This window comes from Taudactylus pleione, unplaced genomic scaffold (assembly GCF_031769625.1).
Source record: "Taudactylus pleione unplaced genomic scaffold, aTauple2 ptg000314l, whole genome shotgun sequence".
In the NCBI taxonomy this organism is placed as follows: Eukaryota; Metazoa; Chordata; class Amphibia; order Anura; family Myobatrachidae; genus Taudactylus; species Taudactylus pleione.
In genome coordinates this window covers 2,112,067-2,127,757 of record NW_028284715.1, presented here as the reverse complement: position 1 = coordinate 2,127,757, position 15,691 = coordinate 2,112,067, and the positions used below count along the sequence as shown (strand labels likewise).

The window sequence follows — 15,691 nt, the reverse complement described above, 5'->3', positions numbered from 1 at the left end:
GAGAGAGGTAAACAAAAACAATTAGGACATCTTTAATGAAGTATATATACTTTAACCATTGTAGGCATATTTTTTTAGCTCAGTAATTCACATCTGGGTCCAGAACAGTCATATAGAAAACAGCTACACTTTTTGTTGAATGACAAACTTTGGTTAAGTAGCATTCAGTGATTAAATAACACTTCTGGAACTCTACCAACAAATGATTTTTCAGCTCTTTGGTGGAATCTTGTTCACTCTGGCTGTATACAATTTTTATTTTATCATTTTTATTTGTTTCTTTGTTTTATTGTCACCTTTACTCAATTGGACAGTGGGGCAGTTGTTTTATTATCATATTTATTTTAGTATTATTATTGTTTCTTTATTGTATTCCTAGTTTTATCCATATTGTCGCTTCTATTTATTATTTGTTATTTTATATATTGTATTGCTGTTAGTTTTATGCATATTGCCACTTCTCTTTATTATTTATTTATACTACTCAATGGCCATCTTGCCATGTCCATCCCTAGGCGTAGCCACGCCACGTTCAACGTAGGCGCAGTAAAAGCCTGAATGGGGCTTGGCGGTACAGATGCCAGACCAGTGCATGCTCTGAAGAGGCCTCCAGTATAGATGCATTGGGGGAGCGAGGGCATTGGCGGAGCAGGGGCGCCAAGAGGGGGGAAGCGGGTACTAAGTACCAGGGCCTGGGCTTGTTGGCAGGACCCGGGTCCGACGCCGCACCCCCCTCCATCTTACATGTCAGCAGCCCTAGGGATAGACAGCAGATAGCACTAAAAGGCTGACAACAGATAGCAGTAGCTTGTACTAAGCTGCACAGACATTGTGACTACAATGCCCATATCTAGTACATTTTTGCATATACTGTATATTTGTGAATGTTATGAGAGACTCTTTTTCCATAAAAGCAATCCTACTGTATGTTTTAGATTTACATATAAATGGTGCAGTAATACAGAGGTCCACCTGGCAATGTACAGAACCATCTGGCAAAACTAGTTATTGCCAGAACATCATTTGTGTGGCACGTGCCATGTGTTTTACCTGCGATTGTCCTACAGGTCTGAAACCAGCACGACAAGAGCCCCAGGCGGGAAGTGTAAGAACACAGAAAATGGCCCAAGAAGCAGCAGCTCTTCCACTGAAACTAAAGTGAGCAACACAAAGGAGGATACAATGGGAATACCAACGATACCAGAGTCTCCAGCAGAGGCCAAAAGTGTCACATCTGAGGCCCAGAGGCCTAAGTCCAGTAGGATTGTACGAGGGATGATGTCTGGTCCTATTGCCAGCTCTCAGGAGGTGTGTTCCTATTGCTTCCTCAGTTAGATTGATTAGCCAGTACTGATTGGAGAACGCCTTCCTTTTTGAATCATCCGTCTTGTATGAGGCCATTTCTTGTTATTTTTATTTGATTGCTTCGGCTGATCTACTGCAACATCCAATGACCTCTAGCTTGATGGGTGTCATTTCTTTTCAGAGTGTTATAGCCACCATAGGTTATGTGGTCTTCATTTCTGTAACATATCCTAACAGTGTAATATATATAGAAGATACGTCTAGCTCTACATATGGGCGAATGTAAATTTATTCCCGTGGACACAGGGCCTGATTCAGAGCCGGACGCTCATTAAGAGCACTCGCTCTGAATCAGGGCGTTTTTTTGTTGTTGTTGCGGAGCAGGAAACTCTCCACTGACATCACTGGTGATGTCAGAGGTGCCTCCCACAAACGGCAGGCGTTTTGTGTAGCCACCCGCCGTCCCCGCCTACAAAACGGGGTGAGCTGTCGATCAACATCGATAGCCGCCCCTTTTGTAGTGAGTCCCCGAGCGAGAGAATTTCTCTCTTGCTCCGGGGCTTGCACATGCGCGCGGCGTGCGCACTACCCCACCATCGACCCGCTTGCAATAGCTATACGCTCGCGAGCGGGTCTGAATCAGGCCACAGTACGGGAGCACATACAGACGATTTCCATTCAACTCTGAACCAGGCCCTAAATTTATAGCGGTGGATAAGAGGCGCTCTGATGGTAAAGCTGGGTAATATTGAGTACACTGTCAGCCATGCCGGTGGTAGGGGTTGCTCACTGGAGGACGTTTTCATGCTTACCGCCCCTGCACTGTGCTCAGGGCCTGATTCAGATTGGTTCGCAAGGCTGCGTTCGCACGCAGCCAGATAATGTTTCCATTCTGCGCATGCGTATAAGACGCAGTGCGCGTGTGCGAACCGGCCACATCGATCGGGAAGGGATCACAGTGAGCACGCAGAATCTTCACACAGTGGTTGACAGGAAGTGACCGTTTGAGGGTGGTGATGGGGGGTGGTCAGAGAAACGCTGGCGTGCCTGTGCGTTTGAACGCCGTTACAGGGGCGTGCATAATTAAGCCTCTGCAATATCATACGCTGGCAGAAGTGTAGATGGTGACAGGAAGTTTAGCAGTTTGTGCGGTAGGGTCAGGTCATCCACAACTGTGCGGATGGTTCCGATGTTACTCGACGGTACCGATGTTTTTGCTGACTTGTGAATGCATGTCATGGGAAGTGGCCAGGCTTTATACAGCGGTTGGCGTCTTCGTATAGTGCTGCGGTCGCCGTGCGATTGCATTCATTATCATATTTTCGCAGCGAGCGGGGTTCGTGCGATCGCTTCCAGGCCCTCAGTTCTACATGTATAATAGAAAACCCAATTCCAACACTTCTCATATATTTCCCGATCGCTTTTGCCAGTTGTGATTTACCCATGAAGAATCCCCATCTATAGGATAAGGCCACCTTCTTTGTGGACTCTCTTCCTCTTCCAATGTGCACAGTTAAAGTAAAGGGGTCTCTTTTGTAAATAGGATGCCAGGATGATTTTTAATCGTTGCTTAGAGGCACTCTGTAGCAGGTATATGTTGTTATGCCAGATCTCTGTTGGGCAGCGTGCAGTCCCCTGTGTACACTCTAGTCCCCCATCCTCATCGTCAGCCTGATGTCAGCAGGTTTGAGTTCCATCAGTGTGATTAGCTGCTGGAGAGTGCATCTAACTAATGATCACATGTAGATGAGGCATTCTGTTCATTCCACAACATTTCAACTATAACCAGATCTTAGTATTGCATACATACTGTGCAGTAATTACTAAAAGAGCAACAAGCCAAAGCCATAGTTCTATCAGAGAATACGTGTGACTTTAACAACTGCTGATCATTCGGAATGCTCTTTCTCCTTCAGGACTCACTGAAAAAGCGAGGGCAGAGGCGTTCTTCTGCAGTTTACCAGCCCATTCAACCTAAAGATGAATCCCAGACTAATGGCCACCTGGGAAACGCAGGAGAGCTCCAGAGCGAGTCTCCAAACCCTGCACTGCAACTCGGCAAAGAGTTCTCTGCTAAATTACTGAGTGGCTCGCCCCCCAATGCATCACTCAGGAGCCCATCTCGGGTTTCCGTCACCAAGCAGGAGAAGCAGCCTCACCCCACAGCAGAGAAGGAGAGCAGTACAGACGCCTACAACAATTTTAAAATGAAATTCTTCTTAGGAGCTGAACAGGAAAAGCACCAAAGATCATCCAAAAAGAATGAAAATTCCTCCGGTTCAAAAAGGTCAGTATACATGGAGCAAACTATAGGTATAATAAATGCAAAATACTGTTTAAACATGGCGCAAACTAAAGGTTCAGTATACATAAAATAAACATGTATGTGGCACAGATACACAGGTGAACAATCTCAAAATGGTCTGGAAAGGTCAATTTAGATTTGGACAAAGTGAAGGTTAGAATAGAATCTTTACCACTAGATGCATGCATGCATACATACATACTGTCCATACATACATACATACTGTGCCGTACAGCTGTGTGCATATGAAATGCTTCAATTCTGCACCAAGGTGCATGTTTACGTCTTGCAATGCACTCACATGCACATCTAGATTGTGGGCCTGATTCAGAGCGAGCGAGTGTCTTTAGAGTAGACGTCAGTCATTAATGTGGACTTTGCAAATGAACACCAGATGGCAGCACTTGCTCACAAATAAGATTACTAGGCTTTAGCTGATATTGGTGACAAAACTGCAAATTACAGATGAACACCAGAACACCACAGTTTTGGGAGATATTTTTTTTTTATACAGTATTTACACACTATTTATTGAAGGTCTGTAGTGCTTTTTACTGTTTAGATTTAGTGTAAGATTGCTAAAGTTTGTAAATTTCAATCAGTGATGAGAGAAAAAGGTTTGTTTTGTTAGACTGTATTTAGAAATAGCTTTTGTGTTCCTCCGACTTCTGTTTTTAAGATATTTTAATTGCAAAGTTTGCAGTTTCAGGATTCACTAAATAATTGAATGCAAATAGATGGCTTTGTAATTCCTTGTTTTAAATCTGCTTTCAAGCTCATGAAATATCTCTATTTTCTTACTAAATAACACTGCTATCATTGAGAATACAGCCTGGCCTCTCACTATAAACCAGTGACATTACTGCAACTACAGTCATCCATTCCCTATAAACCAGTGACATCACTGCAACTGCAGCCATCCATTCCCTATAGACTAGTGACATCACTGCAACTACTGCCATCCATTCCCTATAGACTAGTGACATCACTGCAACTACAGCCATCCATTCCCTATAGACTAGTGACATCACTGCAACTACAGCCATCCATTCCCTATAAACCAGTGACATCACTGCAACTACAGCCATCCATTCCCTATAAACCAGTGACATCACTGCAACTGCAGCCATCCATTCCCTATAAACCAGTGACATCACTAAGAATATAGCCAATGAGTGCACTAGATTGTTAGGGCTGTTTCTGAGTTAGATGCAACGCAGCTGTGTTTGCATGATGGTGCAGAAGCTTGATGTACTACCTTATGCTGATGTTAGTTTCCGCAGGACTAATGCGAGGATCCATTTGGCTTCAAGTAGGAATTCGCTCCACTCGCTGTTTTTCCGTCCATAGCGCAACCGTCCTCATTAGTATCTGCATGTACACCAGCCCCATGCTGTGTCCAAGAGGTCTGTCTGAAACAGGCTTCCCTTTTCTGTACACACGGCTCAGAATCGCATGGAGCTTTAGCTAAACGCCTATGACTTTCCCATGACGCCCAGTTTCAGCCAATTTCACGCAAAGCGAGATGCGGCAGAGAATCACATTGAAATCCAGCTACACACCCAGGACACTCCCATGATATGCCCAAAGAACAGTCATGTGCGATCGCATTGTCACTGCCCAGTTCCCGCCCTGTAACACCCATTTCACACAGACCGATCTGGGCAAGATCTGTCCGACTCTGAATCGGACAGAAATATGCAAAAATGCGTAAATTCGTTTCTGCTATGCGCTATATACTAAAACTCGCTATTTGCATCCATGCAAAGAGATCCATTCATCTCAGTATGAGCCCCTCAGTGACATCACTGGGACTACAGGCTATCCATTAATTCAACATCAGTGACATCACTGGGACTACAGGCTTTCCATTCAACATCAGTGACATCACTGGGACTACAGGCTTTCCATTCAACATCAGTGACAACGTTGCGAATGTACAGATGTGTCCACATACAGTACATCTAGCCTCCTTGCGCGTTAAACAGCCTTTCTAGTCGTGCCATGCAGCAGCGCGACTCGGTAGCGCAGAGCATTTTTTTGTGCAACCTTCACCATTAAAATGAGTCTTATTCGCAAAGCGGCTCCTGCTGATTAAAATGATATGCGGCATGCTTATATTCTGTGTGTGACTGCGGGTGTATGTTGACACATCTGTAGCTTATCCATTCAGTAAAATTCAGTGATGTCCCTGGGAATGTAGATTATTCATACTTGACTACGATTGGGCAATTGGTATTTAGGGCCTGATTCAGAGCCGCTCGTAAGCGGCCGCTCGTTCGCTCCGAGCGATGTTTGCCCAACTGCGCATGCGTACGGATCGTTATACGCATGCGCGAACCAGTCAGTGCGGTCGAAATTCATGTGCTCGCAAAATAGCGAATGCCTGACAATTTGAGTGACAGAAAGAGGCGTATGTGGGTGGTAACAGGGGAAGGTGCTTGAAAACGGGGAGTGGAAATCCGATCGCAGGCGTGCTTAAAGGTCAAAACGGGCGTTTTATGCGTGTGCATAATTAAAACAGCAGCGTCATTGACCACGTCACTGGGTTATTTTATAGCCCGAACTGCTTGCAAAATTGTGGTAGCAAAAACCAACCACAAGAATAGCGAGCAGTTCATACGCTGGTCGATGTACTCGATTAATCTAATAAATAGCAGACATGATGTAGGATGCGAGCGGCCAGGGGGCGTAGTTTCCCAAAAAACGACCGCAAGTTTTGTTCGCTCGTTCAGACCTAGAGGCGTGAACAGAACGCAAAGAGCGAACGGTTCATTTGAATAGCCACCCCTATTTTCTGGACGAGCGAGCGCTAATTGCGTCCGGCTCTGAATCAGGCCCTTAGTCACTAGTCCATAGTAGAAGTGAAGAAACCATCTCCCACGCTAAATAGTAGAAATGAAAGATGAATAGCAGCCCAAATACTTAAAGAATGTCCAGTCTGGAATATTGTACTGTAGCTATAGGGAAAAAGGATTTGTACTGAAAACAAAAAGTGTATAAATGTCTAGGGTGTTGGTTAATATAAATAGTGATACATAGGGGATATAGATATAGCAATGTGTGAAGAAAGGGTTCTAGTGTGACTTGTACTTAAAGTCAATGCAGCTATAAATATATATAGTGTTAGGTTCAGTACAGCAGGTGGTACCAAAGCAGAATGCGGTAAGACCATTACAAGGAGCAGTTGCCGGGGAGAACACTCTCATATTTGTCTGGCAGTAAGATCAAAGGTAGGAAGGTTCATGTAAGGCTCTGTACACTCAGCTCACTCAGGTTAGAGTTCCAGTGATAAATAAATAAAATACATAAAATTAAATAAATGGATAATGAGGATAAAAGTCAGGGCTGTAACCATAGGTGTGCGACCGATGCCGCTGCGCAGGATTCTGTGGTCGGCACCATCGCTGCACCGTGGCCCCTGCTTCTGGCTAGTAGGGAACGGCACCCTGCAGCCAGTCAGTATGGAAGTACAAGTGCAGAGTAGTTTGTACAGCCATGGCCAAAAGTTTTGAGAATGACACAAGTATTGGTTTGCACAAAGTTTGCTGCTTCAGTGTTTTTAGACCTATTTGTCAGATATTACTATGGTATACTGAAGTAAAATTACAAGCATTTCATAAGTGTCAAAGGCTTTTATTGACAATTACATTAAGTTTATGCAAAGAGTCAATATTTGCAGCGTTGACCCTTCTTTTTCAAGACCTCTGCAATTTTCCCTGGCATGCTGTCAATCATCTTCTGGGCCACATACTGACTGATGGCCGCCCATTGTTACCTAATCAATGCTTGGAGTTTGTCAGAATTTGTGGGGGTTTTGTTTGTCCACCCGCCTCTTGAGTACTGACCACAAGTTCTCAATGGGATTAAGGTAGTGGTTCCAAACTGTGTGCCGTGGCACCCTGGGGTGCCTCGGGACACTTACAGGGGTGCCTCAGGTTCGTGGTCCAGCACCAAATCAAATTATTTATGGTCAATGTAATGTAAATATGTGGACAAACAGAAGCATAAACCTGTCACCCACTACATGGCTGAACCTAAGGATGAAAGGTAAGCACAATTTACTTCCTTTACTACATTATTTTTCAGAATTTCTCAATATCAAACTTTTGGCTTAGGGGTGTCGTGCAAACAATGCTGATACTCTAGGGCGCCGTGATTCAAAAAAGTTTTGGAACCACTGGATTAAATCTGGGGAGTTTCCTGGCCATGGACCCAAAATTTTGATGTTTTATTCCCCAAGCCACTTATCACTTTTGCCTTATGGCAAGGTGCTACATCATGCTGGGCATTGTTCGTCACCAAACTATTCTTGGATGGTTGGGAGAAGTTGCTCTTGGAGAATGTTTTGGTACCATTCTTTATTCATGGCTGTGTTCACAGGTAAAATTGTGAGTGAGCCCACTCCCTTGGCTGAGAAGCAACCCCACACATGAATGGTCTATGGATGCTTTACTGTTGGCATGACACAGGACTGATGGTAGCGCTCACCTTTCCTTCTCCGGGCAAGCGTTTTCCAGATGACCCAAACAATCTGAAAGGGGATTCATCAGAGAAAATAACTTTACCCTAGTCCTCAGCAGTCCAATACTTTTTGAAGAAAATCAGTCTGTCCCTGATGTTTTTCCTGGAGAGAATTGGCTTCTTTGTTACCCTTCTTGACACCAGGCCTTCCTCCAAAAGTCTTCGTCCTGTGTCATGCCAACAGTAAAGCATCACATTATACACACATTATAATATATTACCTTATCCTATAGTGTGTATAACACACTAAATGCATGCTTACATCACTTTGTAATACTGTTTAAAGCCTGGAAGTAGACACTTGCAGAGGTGGTGGAACCCATCTTGTGGGCTGAACCATTGTTCATCCAAGTAGTGGCATCCTGTTACATCACTGAGGCATAAAGTACGAGTAATGATGTCACTAGGTCCTATTGATTTGGTAGGCTGCCTCTGTTATGTGTGGACGATGGGAGCTCTTTAACTGCTGCCCTACAGGACAAGCCCTATGAATTGGTGACCGTGTCTACAGTATATAGGACAGGCTCCTTCCTTGCATTTGTGGTTCCTTATACCAGCTTTTACTCGTCCCTATCATGGCTATGTTCTCATCCTTTTTCAAAATTTGTCTGAAGCCACTTTTTCCTGTGGCTTGAAAGGTCCTCCTAAATACACTTACCCATACAATAGTCTCCTTACTGGTCCTCCCCCAAACAGGCTTTCACTCCTACAATCTATTTTGCATGCAGTCAGGCTGATCTTCCTCGCACAATGGCCCTGATTCAGACCCACTCACAAGCGGCTGTCCGCTCGCAAGTGGGTCGATGGTCTGCACTGAGCATGCGCACGACAGAGGGAGCTCCGTCGTGCGCATGCGCCAGACGCGACGAGCGAAGGAAAGTCCTTCGCTCGTTGTGTCTGATCAAAGGGGGCGTGCTGTCGATGTTGATTGACAGCACGCCCCCTTTGGTGGGCGTGCCGGGGGCGTGCCTCCCTGACGGGGGCGTTCCCAAGGGAACGCCTACCGTCAGAAGCCGGCCCACTGACATCACTAGTGATGTCAGTGGGAGTGATTTTGGCTCTGATAGAGCCAAAATCACTCCGGGCCTTGTGGTTGAAAACCTCAACCGCAGGCTCCGGCTCGCAGTTTCGATGGTCGCGATGGTCACGACCATCGCGGCCATCAAACTGCACGCTCGTATAGGCTGTGGGTGGTGACCCACAGCTATACGAGCGTCCAGGGGGACGCTCCATAGTTATGGAGGACGGCCCTCATTCAGAGCGTGCGCTCTGCTCAGAGCGTACGGCTCTGAATGAGGGCCAATGTTCATCCCCTGATCCTCCGCTCTGTCAGTGCCTACGTTGGTTACCTGGATTCTACCAAAGTCAATATAAAATACTTCTACTTATAGATTAAATTCACACGTAGTCCACTTGACTGATCCCGACCAAGGGCCGTATTCAATTAGAGTCGAAAACAAAGTTTCGCCTATTGCCGCTTTTCTCCTGGTCGGAACTTATCTCCAAATTCAATTCCAGGTAGTTTACGCGGAAACTCAATGCAATGTAATAGGCGAAAAAGATTTGCCTATGAATAGCAGGTGAAAAGAAGTGCAAAATCTTTATTTAGGGGTGCAAACGTTGGGAAATGACCCAGAACCCTTGGGACACTCCCCCAAAGGACAAAAGTAGCAAAAAAAAAAAAACCCAGAGGAACACCCCAAAAATGTAGTTTCATTTTTGTGGTGAAAAAGTAAAAAGTGGGGTAACAAGCATAAAAACTAGCGAAATAGACTTTTTGGGGGTCTGCAAGGATGGGTCAGGTGTTTTTGGGATTGCAGATGCATGCCACAGGTGCGTTTTTGAAGTTTTTTAAAAGGTCACTTTAGAAACATAAAAAATTCAAGTACCCCAAATTTGACTGGACTACTTAATTTCACCCAAAAATACTGCTTTATGCCATTCTTCACCAGTTTTGCAAAGACGCTAATAACAAGCAATTTAAACAACTTAAGTACCCCAAACACTTTTATTAGGGCTATTAGTACACATCTACCGTACATTGATTCCCTATGTTAGTGCATCTTTTTTTAGCCTTGTGTATTACATTAATAAGCTTAAAATGCCAGCTTTGCTGCTGTCACTAGATGCAGAGAAGGCCTTTGACCGCCTATCTTTTATGTTTCAGACTTTGCAGTTCTATGGCTTTAAAGGTGGCTTCTTGTCGGCAATATAGACATTATATCATGGTGCCACAACCTCAATCTCTACTAATGGACTTTTCTCACCGACTTTCGGCCTGGGCAATGGAACCCGACAGGGGTGCCCTCTTTCACACCTGCTTTACGCCTTATGCCAGTGGTTCCCAAACTGTGCCATTCCACCCTGGGGTGCCTCGGGACACTTGCAGGGGTGCCTCAGCTTGGTGGACCAGCATCAAATCAAATTATTTATGGTCAATGTAATGTAAATATGTGGCTAAAACAGAAGCTCAAACCTGTCCACCACCACATAACTGTACCTAAGGATGACAGGTAAGCACAATTTACTTCACTTTTGGCTTAGGGGTGCCTTGAAAACAAATATGATACTCTTTTTTGAATCGTGATTCAAAAAAGTTTGGGAACCACTGCCTTATGCATTGAACCATTGGCGTCTAAAATTAGGTCATACCCTGACATTAAAGGTGTCTCAGTCCAGGGGACGATGTGTTATTGAAACTAACATCTCCATTGACCTTGCTTCCTAGTTTGCAGGCTTAATTATCCGCTTATGGTGAGCTTTCACTAAACAAGGTTAACAGTACTAAATCGGAAGCCCTGGTACTACATCTCCCTCGCTCTACATCGACACTTTTGGAACTTCGGGTCTCATTCAGACCCGGTCGCAAGCACCGATGTGCTCGGAACCCTGGTTGATAGTTAGCCCTGCGTGCGCAAGCCCCGGAGCGACAGAGAAACTCTCTCACTCCGGAGCTCTCTACAAAAGGGGCGGCTGTCGATACTGATCAACAGCTCGCCCCGTTTTGTAGGCGGTCCGGGGGGGTGGTTTCCAAAGCGGAGGCGTTTTGTGGGCGGCCGCACTGACATCATCAGTGATGTCAGTGGGGAGTTTCCTGCTCTTTCAGAGCAGGAAGCTCCCTGGGTCTTGCGGCTGTCAAGACAAAACCTTATGGTCTCGTCGCAAGCCCCGATGGTCACGATGGTGTTCACCATCGCGACCATCAACCTGGTCGGTCGTTAAGCTGTGGGTGGTAACCCACAGCTTACCTAACGACCAGGAGGCCACACTTCGAAAATGAAGCGGCCGCCCTCGTTCAGAATGAGCGCTCGCTTCTTGCGAGCGCCTCTGAATGAGGGCCTTAATTTTGATTTCATTTGGCCTCCACAATCCTTCAGATACCTGGGAATTCAAATCACGAAACCGTACGATCAATTATATACAGCTAATTTCACTCCTATACTACGGTGTATAAAGGAGGATTTGGCACGATGGGCTCCCCTCTATATATCCTGGACTGGTAGAATTTAATTCAGTCAAAATGAATATACTGCCAAACAGTTACTATAGTTGTTCCAGTCTCCTTCTTTTGCACGGTTCAGTCTGTGTGGTGTATTCATTTGGTCAAATAAAAAGCGTAGAGTTAGATTAGCTGAATCGACTGTTAATGGGGGACTGGGCCTTTCTACTTTTGAGCGTTATTTTATTGCCACTCAACTAAGCCACATATTATCCTGGCACATGGCTGTAGGATGTAAAAAATGGGTGTCCTTCGAGAACGACTGTCACAATCCTGGCTAGTTTTTACCTTTTGTGACTTACCTCTGCCAGCTGCTCCATGGATCTGTGTTTGTAGTTCCCCTGGGAGATCTGCTCTTGCTGAATCATGCTGGCTGTGACAACCCTGTGTGTGCAGACTGCTCTCCTCCCCACACTGATTAATCACCTGGACTCTGCCCTGTCTGTGAGCATTGCTAGTCTTAATTGGAATCACAGGTGTGTTCCTGATTCTCAAGGGCTGCTGAGATGATTATTCCCTCTGCATGTTGTGCCTTGCTCCACTCTGAATACCACTGCCAGACCACCTGTCTGTATCCACCAATCGCTGCCAGACTCTAGGTATATAGATCCTCCTCTAATAGCACTCAGTGCTTGAACATCTCGTTACGTCCCGTGCTATAGCTGTACCTCTGAGTACCAGTATGTCCCAGGCTCCTGCTGGTTCCTAGACCAGTACTATCCGTAAGCCTACTGCGTTCAGCTATCCATGCTACCAGCTTCTCCACACGGTTCCAAGGCCGCACCAAGTAGCTTCCACGCTACCATCTCTCACCTACGGCTCCCAGGCCGCACCAAGTAGCTTCCACGCTACCATCTCTCACCTACGGCTCCCAGGCCGCTCAACGTAGCTTCCACTCTACCATCTCTCACCCACGGCTCCCAGGCCGCACCAAGTAGCTTCCACGCTACCATCTCTCACCAACGGCTCCCAAGCCGCTCCAAGTAGCCACCCAGCTACCAGCGTCTACCCACGGCTATCCAGCCGCTCCACGTAGCTACCCAGCTACCAGCGTCTACCCTCGGTATCCAGCTGCTCCACGTAGCCACCCAGCTACCAGCATCTACCCACGGCTATCCGGCCGCTCCACGTAGCCACCCAGCTACCAGCGTCTACCCACTGATATCCAGCCGCTCCACGTAGCTATCCAGCTACCAGCGTCTACGCATGGCTATCCAGCCGCTCCACGTAGCTACCCAGCTACCATCGTCTACCCACGGCTATCCAGCCGCTCCACGTAGCTACCCAGCTACCAGCGTCTACCCACGGCTATCCAGCCGCTCCACATAGCCACCCAGCTACCAGCGTCCACCCACGGCTATCCAGCCGCTCCACGTAGCTATCCAGCTAGCAGCGTCTACCCACGGCTATCCAGCCGTTCCACGTAGCCACCTAGCTACCAACGTCTACCCACGGCTTCCCAAGCCACAACAAGTAGCTTTCACGCTACCGTCCATCTGCAAGCTCATCTGCTGGTACCCCGACCAGCTCAGTCAGCCTACCTGCCGGTCCCAGTCCAGTCCCTCCAAGTTCCTTCTGGTCTCATTCCAACGTCTCAAGTTTCCAGTTCCAGTCAGTCATCACCAAAGGCAGTTCTCACTGCTACCCACTTCTTACATTAAAAGAGCTATTCATGTTACCCATGGTTCCAGTCCAGCCAACCTCCAGTGATTCCAGTTCATCACCTGATACAGGTAACTCACTAGCACCAACTGTGACAACGACCTAGTCGACACTCAGTCAGTGAGATTCCTCCTGTGGCTTCTTCAGCATATGAGACCAGCCTCGGTATGAGAAGTTCCCTGTGTTAGTTCTGTCCTAATGATTTGGGACAGAGTTAACAAAAAACTAGATATAGCACTCTACCCCTCCCCATTGAATCCTCTCTGGAGGTACTGTCATTTCTCATTGGGATGTATGGCTTCTTACATTCTCGATTGGGCCGCGGTTGGTATAACCAGGTTTTTACACATTTCTGGTGACATTTCTCCCCCCCGACTTTGAGGCACTGTGTGAAAAATTTGCTTCTTAGTACCATCAAATCACCAACTTTATACAGATGTGTCCACATATATCTTTCCTCCGTGCGCTACAAGTTGCCCCACACATAACTCTGTGTGGCTCAGTAGCGCCGAGTGTTTTTTCGTGCAACTTTTTACCTTCAAATGCGTCTTATTTGCACAGTGTCACAATTATTTAGCACTAGCAGCTTCTGCAGATTAAAATGATATGCAGCATGCCTATATTCGGTGTGCAACTGCAAGGGTATCTGCATGCAAAATGCTACGTTAGTGCTACAGCCGCTAACGCTGTAATGTAGCAGTTACACCCGCAGTCGCTCACAGAATATAGGCATATCATTTTAATCAGCAGAAGCTTTTGCTAACTATTCGCATCGCTATGCACATTTGAAGGTAAAAAGTCACATGAAAAGACACTTGGCGCTACCGAGTCACACCACGGCATGGCGCGACTAGAAGGGCTGTTTAGCGCGCAAGGAGGCTAGGTGTATGTGGACTCATCTATACAGTAAGAGAGCAAGATGAGTAAACTAAAGGTGGGTATCCACTAGATGATATGCTCCATGAGCGATATCGTCTAGTGTTTCCCTGGAATTGATGTGCTCAATGTTATTAACGACATTGAGCACCCACACTGTGACATCACCCTTCCTCATCCCATTACTTGCAGAACCTGATGATATCAGGTTGCCCTGCAAGTACGGGCGATGAAGGATGCACGCATTTATGCATCTACGATCCGGGTCGCAGGGGTACCATTTCGATTTTATACTCCCTCTTAGACACCCCACCTAGCAACTTTAAAGAACCTTTTGAACAGGTCTGGGAACAAGATTTGGGGATTACTCTAGAAGAATCAGGATGGTTAAATATTAGGCAATGGGGTATCTAAAGCTTCAATCAATACAGGTTGAGTCTCCCATATCCAAAATGCTTGGGACCAGGGGTATTTTGGAATATTTGCATACCATAATGAGATATCTTGAGAATGGGACCTAAATCTAAACACAGAATTCATTTATGTGTTATATGCACCTTATACACGCAGGGCTTGATTCAGAGCCGGACGCTCTGACAGAGCGCTCGCTCTGAATCAGGGCCGGCCTTCTTGTTTTTTAGAGCGGCCTCCTGGCCGCTCGCATAGCTGTGGGTGACCACCCACAGCTATAGCGAGCGGCCAGGAAGATGGTCGCGATGGTCAAGACCATCGCGACCATCGGGCATGCGACGAGACCCTTGTGGTAGGGTCTCGTTGCTGCAAGCCCCAGAGAGCTTTCGGCCCGCCCCCGTCCCGCCCAAAAAAGGGGGCGTGCTGTCACTCAACACCGACAGCACGCCCACTTTGGTACGAGACCCGGAGCGAAGGAATGCCCGTCGCTATCCGGGTCTCGCGCATGCGCATGACGGAGCCGGCTCCGTCGTGCGCATGCGCACTGGCCTACCATCGATCCGGTTGCGAGTGGACAGCGCTTGCCACTGGGTCTGAATCAGGCCCACAGCCTGCAGGTCATTTTATACAATATTTTTTATAATTTTGTGCATAAAAATAAAAAAGTTTGTGTACATACATGAAATTCATTTGTTTCATATACACCTTATACACAGAGCCTGAAGGTTATTTTATACTGTATTTTAATAATGTTGTGCTTTTACCAAAGTTTGTGTACATTGAACCATCAGAAAGCAAAGGTTTCACTATCTCAGTCATGCTAAAAATATTCCGTATTTCGTGAATATTTGGATATGGGAGACTCAACCTGTATCAACATTAAGGACAATTCCTATAAAATTTACACACAATGGTATTTGGTCCCTGAATAATGGCACCATATACTGTATACCCTATGTCCCCAGATCTTTGTTGGAGGCAATGCGGTCCTAATGGGATTGTCCCTTGATATCGGCATACTAGAATGGAGAGCTCTCCTTTATCAACAGGGTGACTGCTTACTCTCCCTGTAGAGACCCATTACACATTCTCTGGTGTAAAGCTTTAAA

The 15,691-nt window shown here is 46.2% G+C and overlaps 1 protein-coding gene across 2 annotated transcripts in view; it reads left to right on the top strand.

The window, feature by feature from the left end:
* The window catches only part of MINDY4 (MINDY lysine 48 deubiquitinase 4), a 171,139-nt gene that overhangs the window by 19,501 nt on the left and 135,947 nt on the right, over positions 1-15,691 (top strand). Inside the window, exons 4-5 of one of the 2 annotated variants that reach the window (XM_088442580.1) lie at positions 1,068-1,308; positions 3,222-3,592. The exons of the other annotated variant lie outside the window; for it this stretch is intronic. Coding sequence (XP_088298706.1) covers positions 1,068-1,308; positions 3,222-3,592 — 612 coding nt within the window. The remainder of the gene's footprint in view (positions 1-1,067; positions 1,309-3,221; positions 3,593-15,691) is intronic. 2 annotated transcript variants of the gene reach the window in all.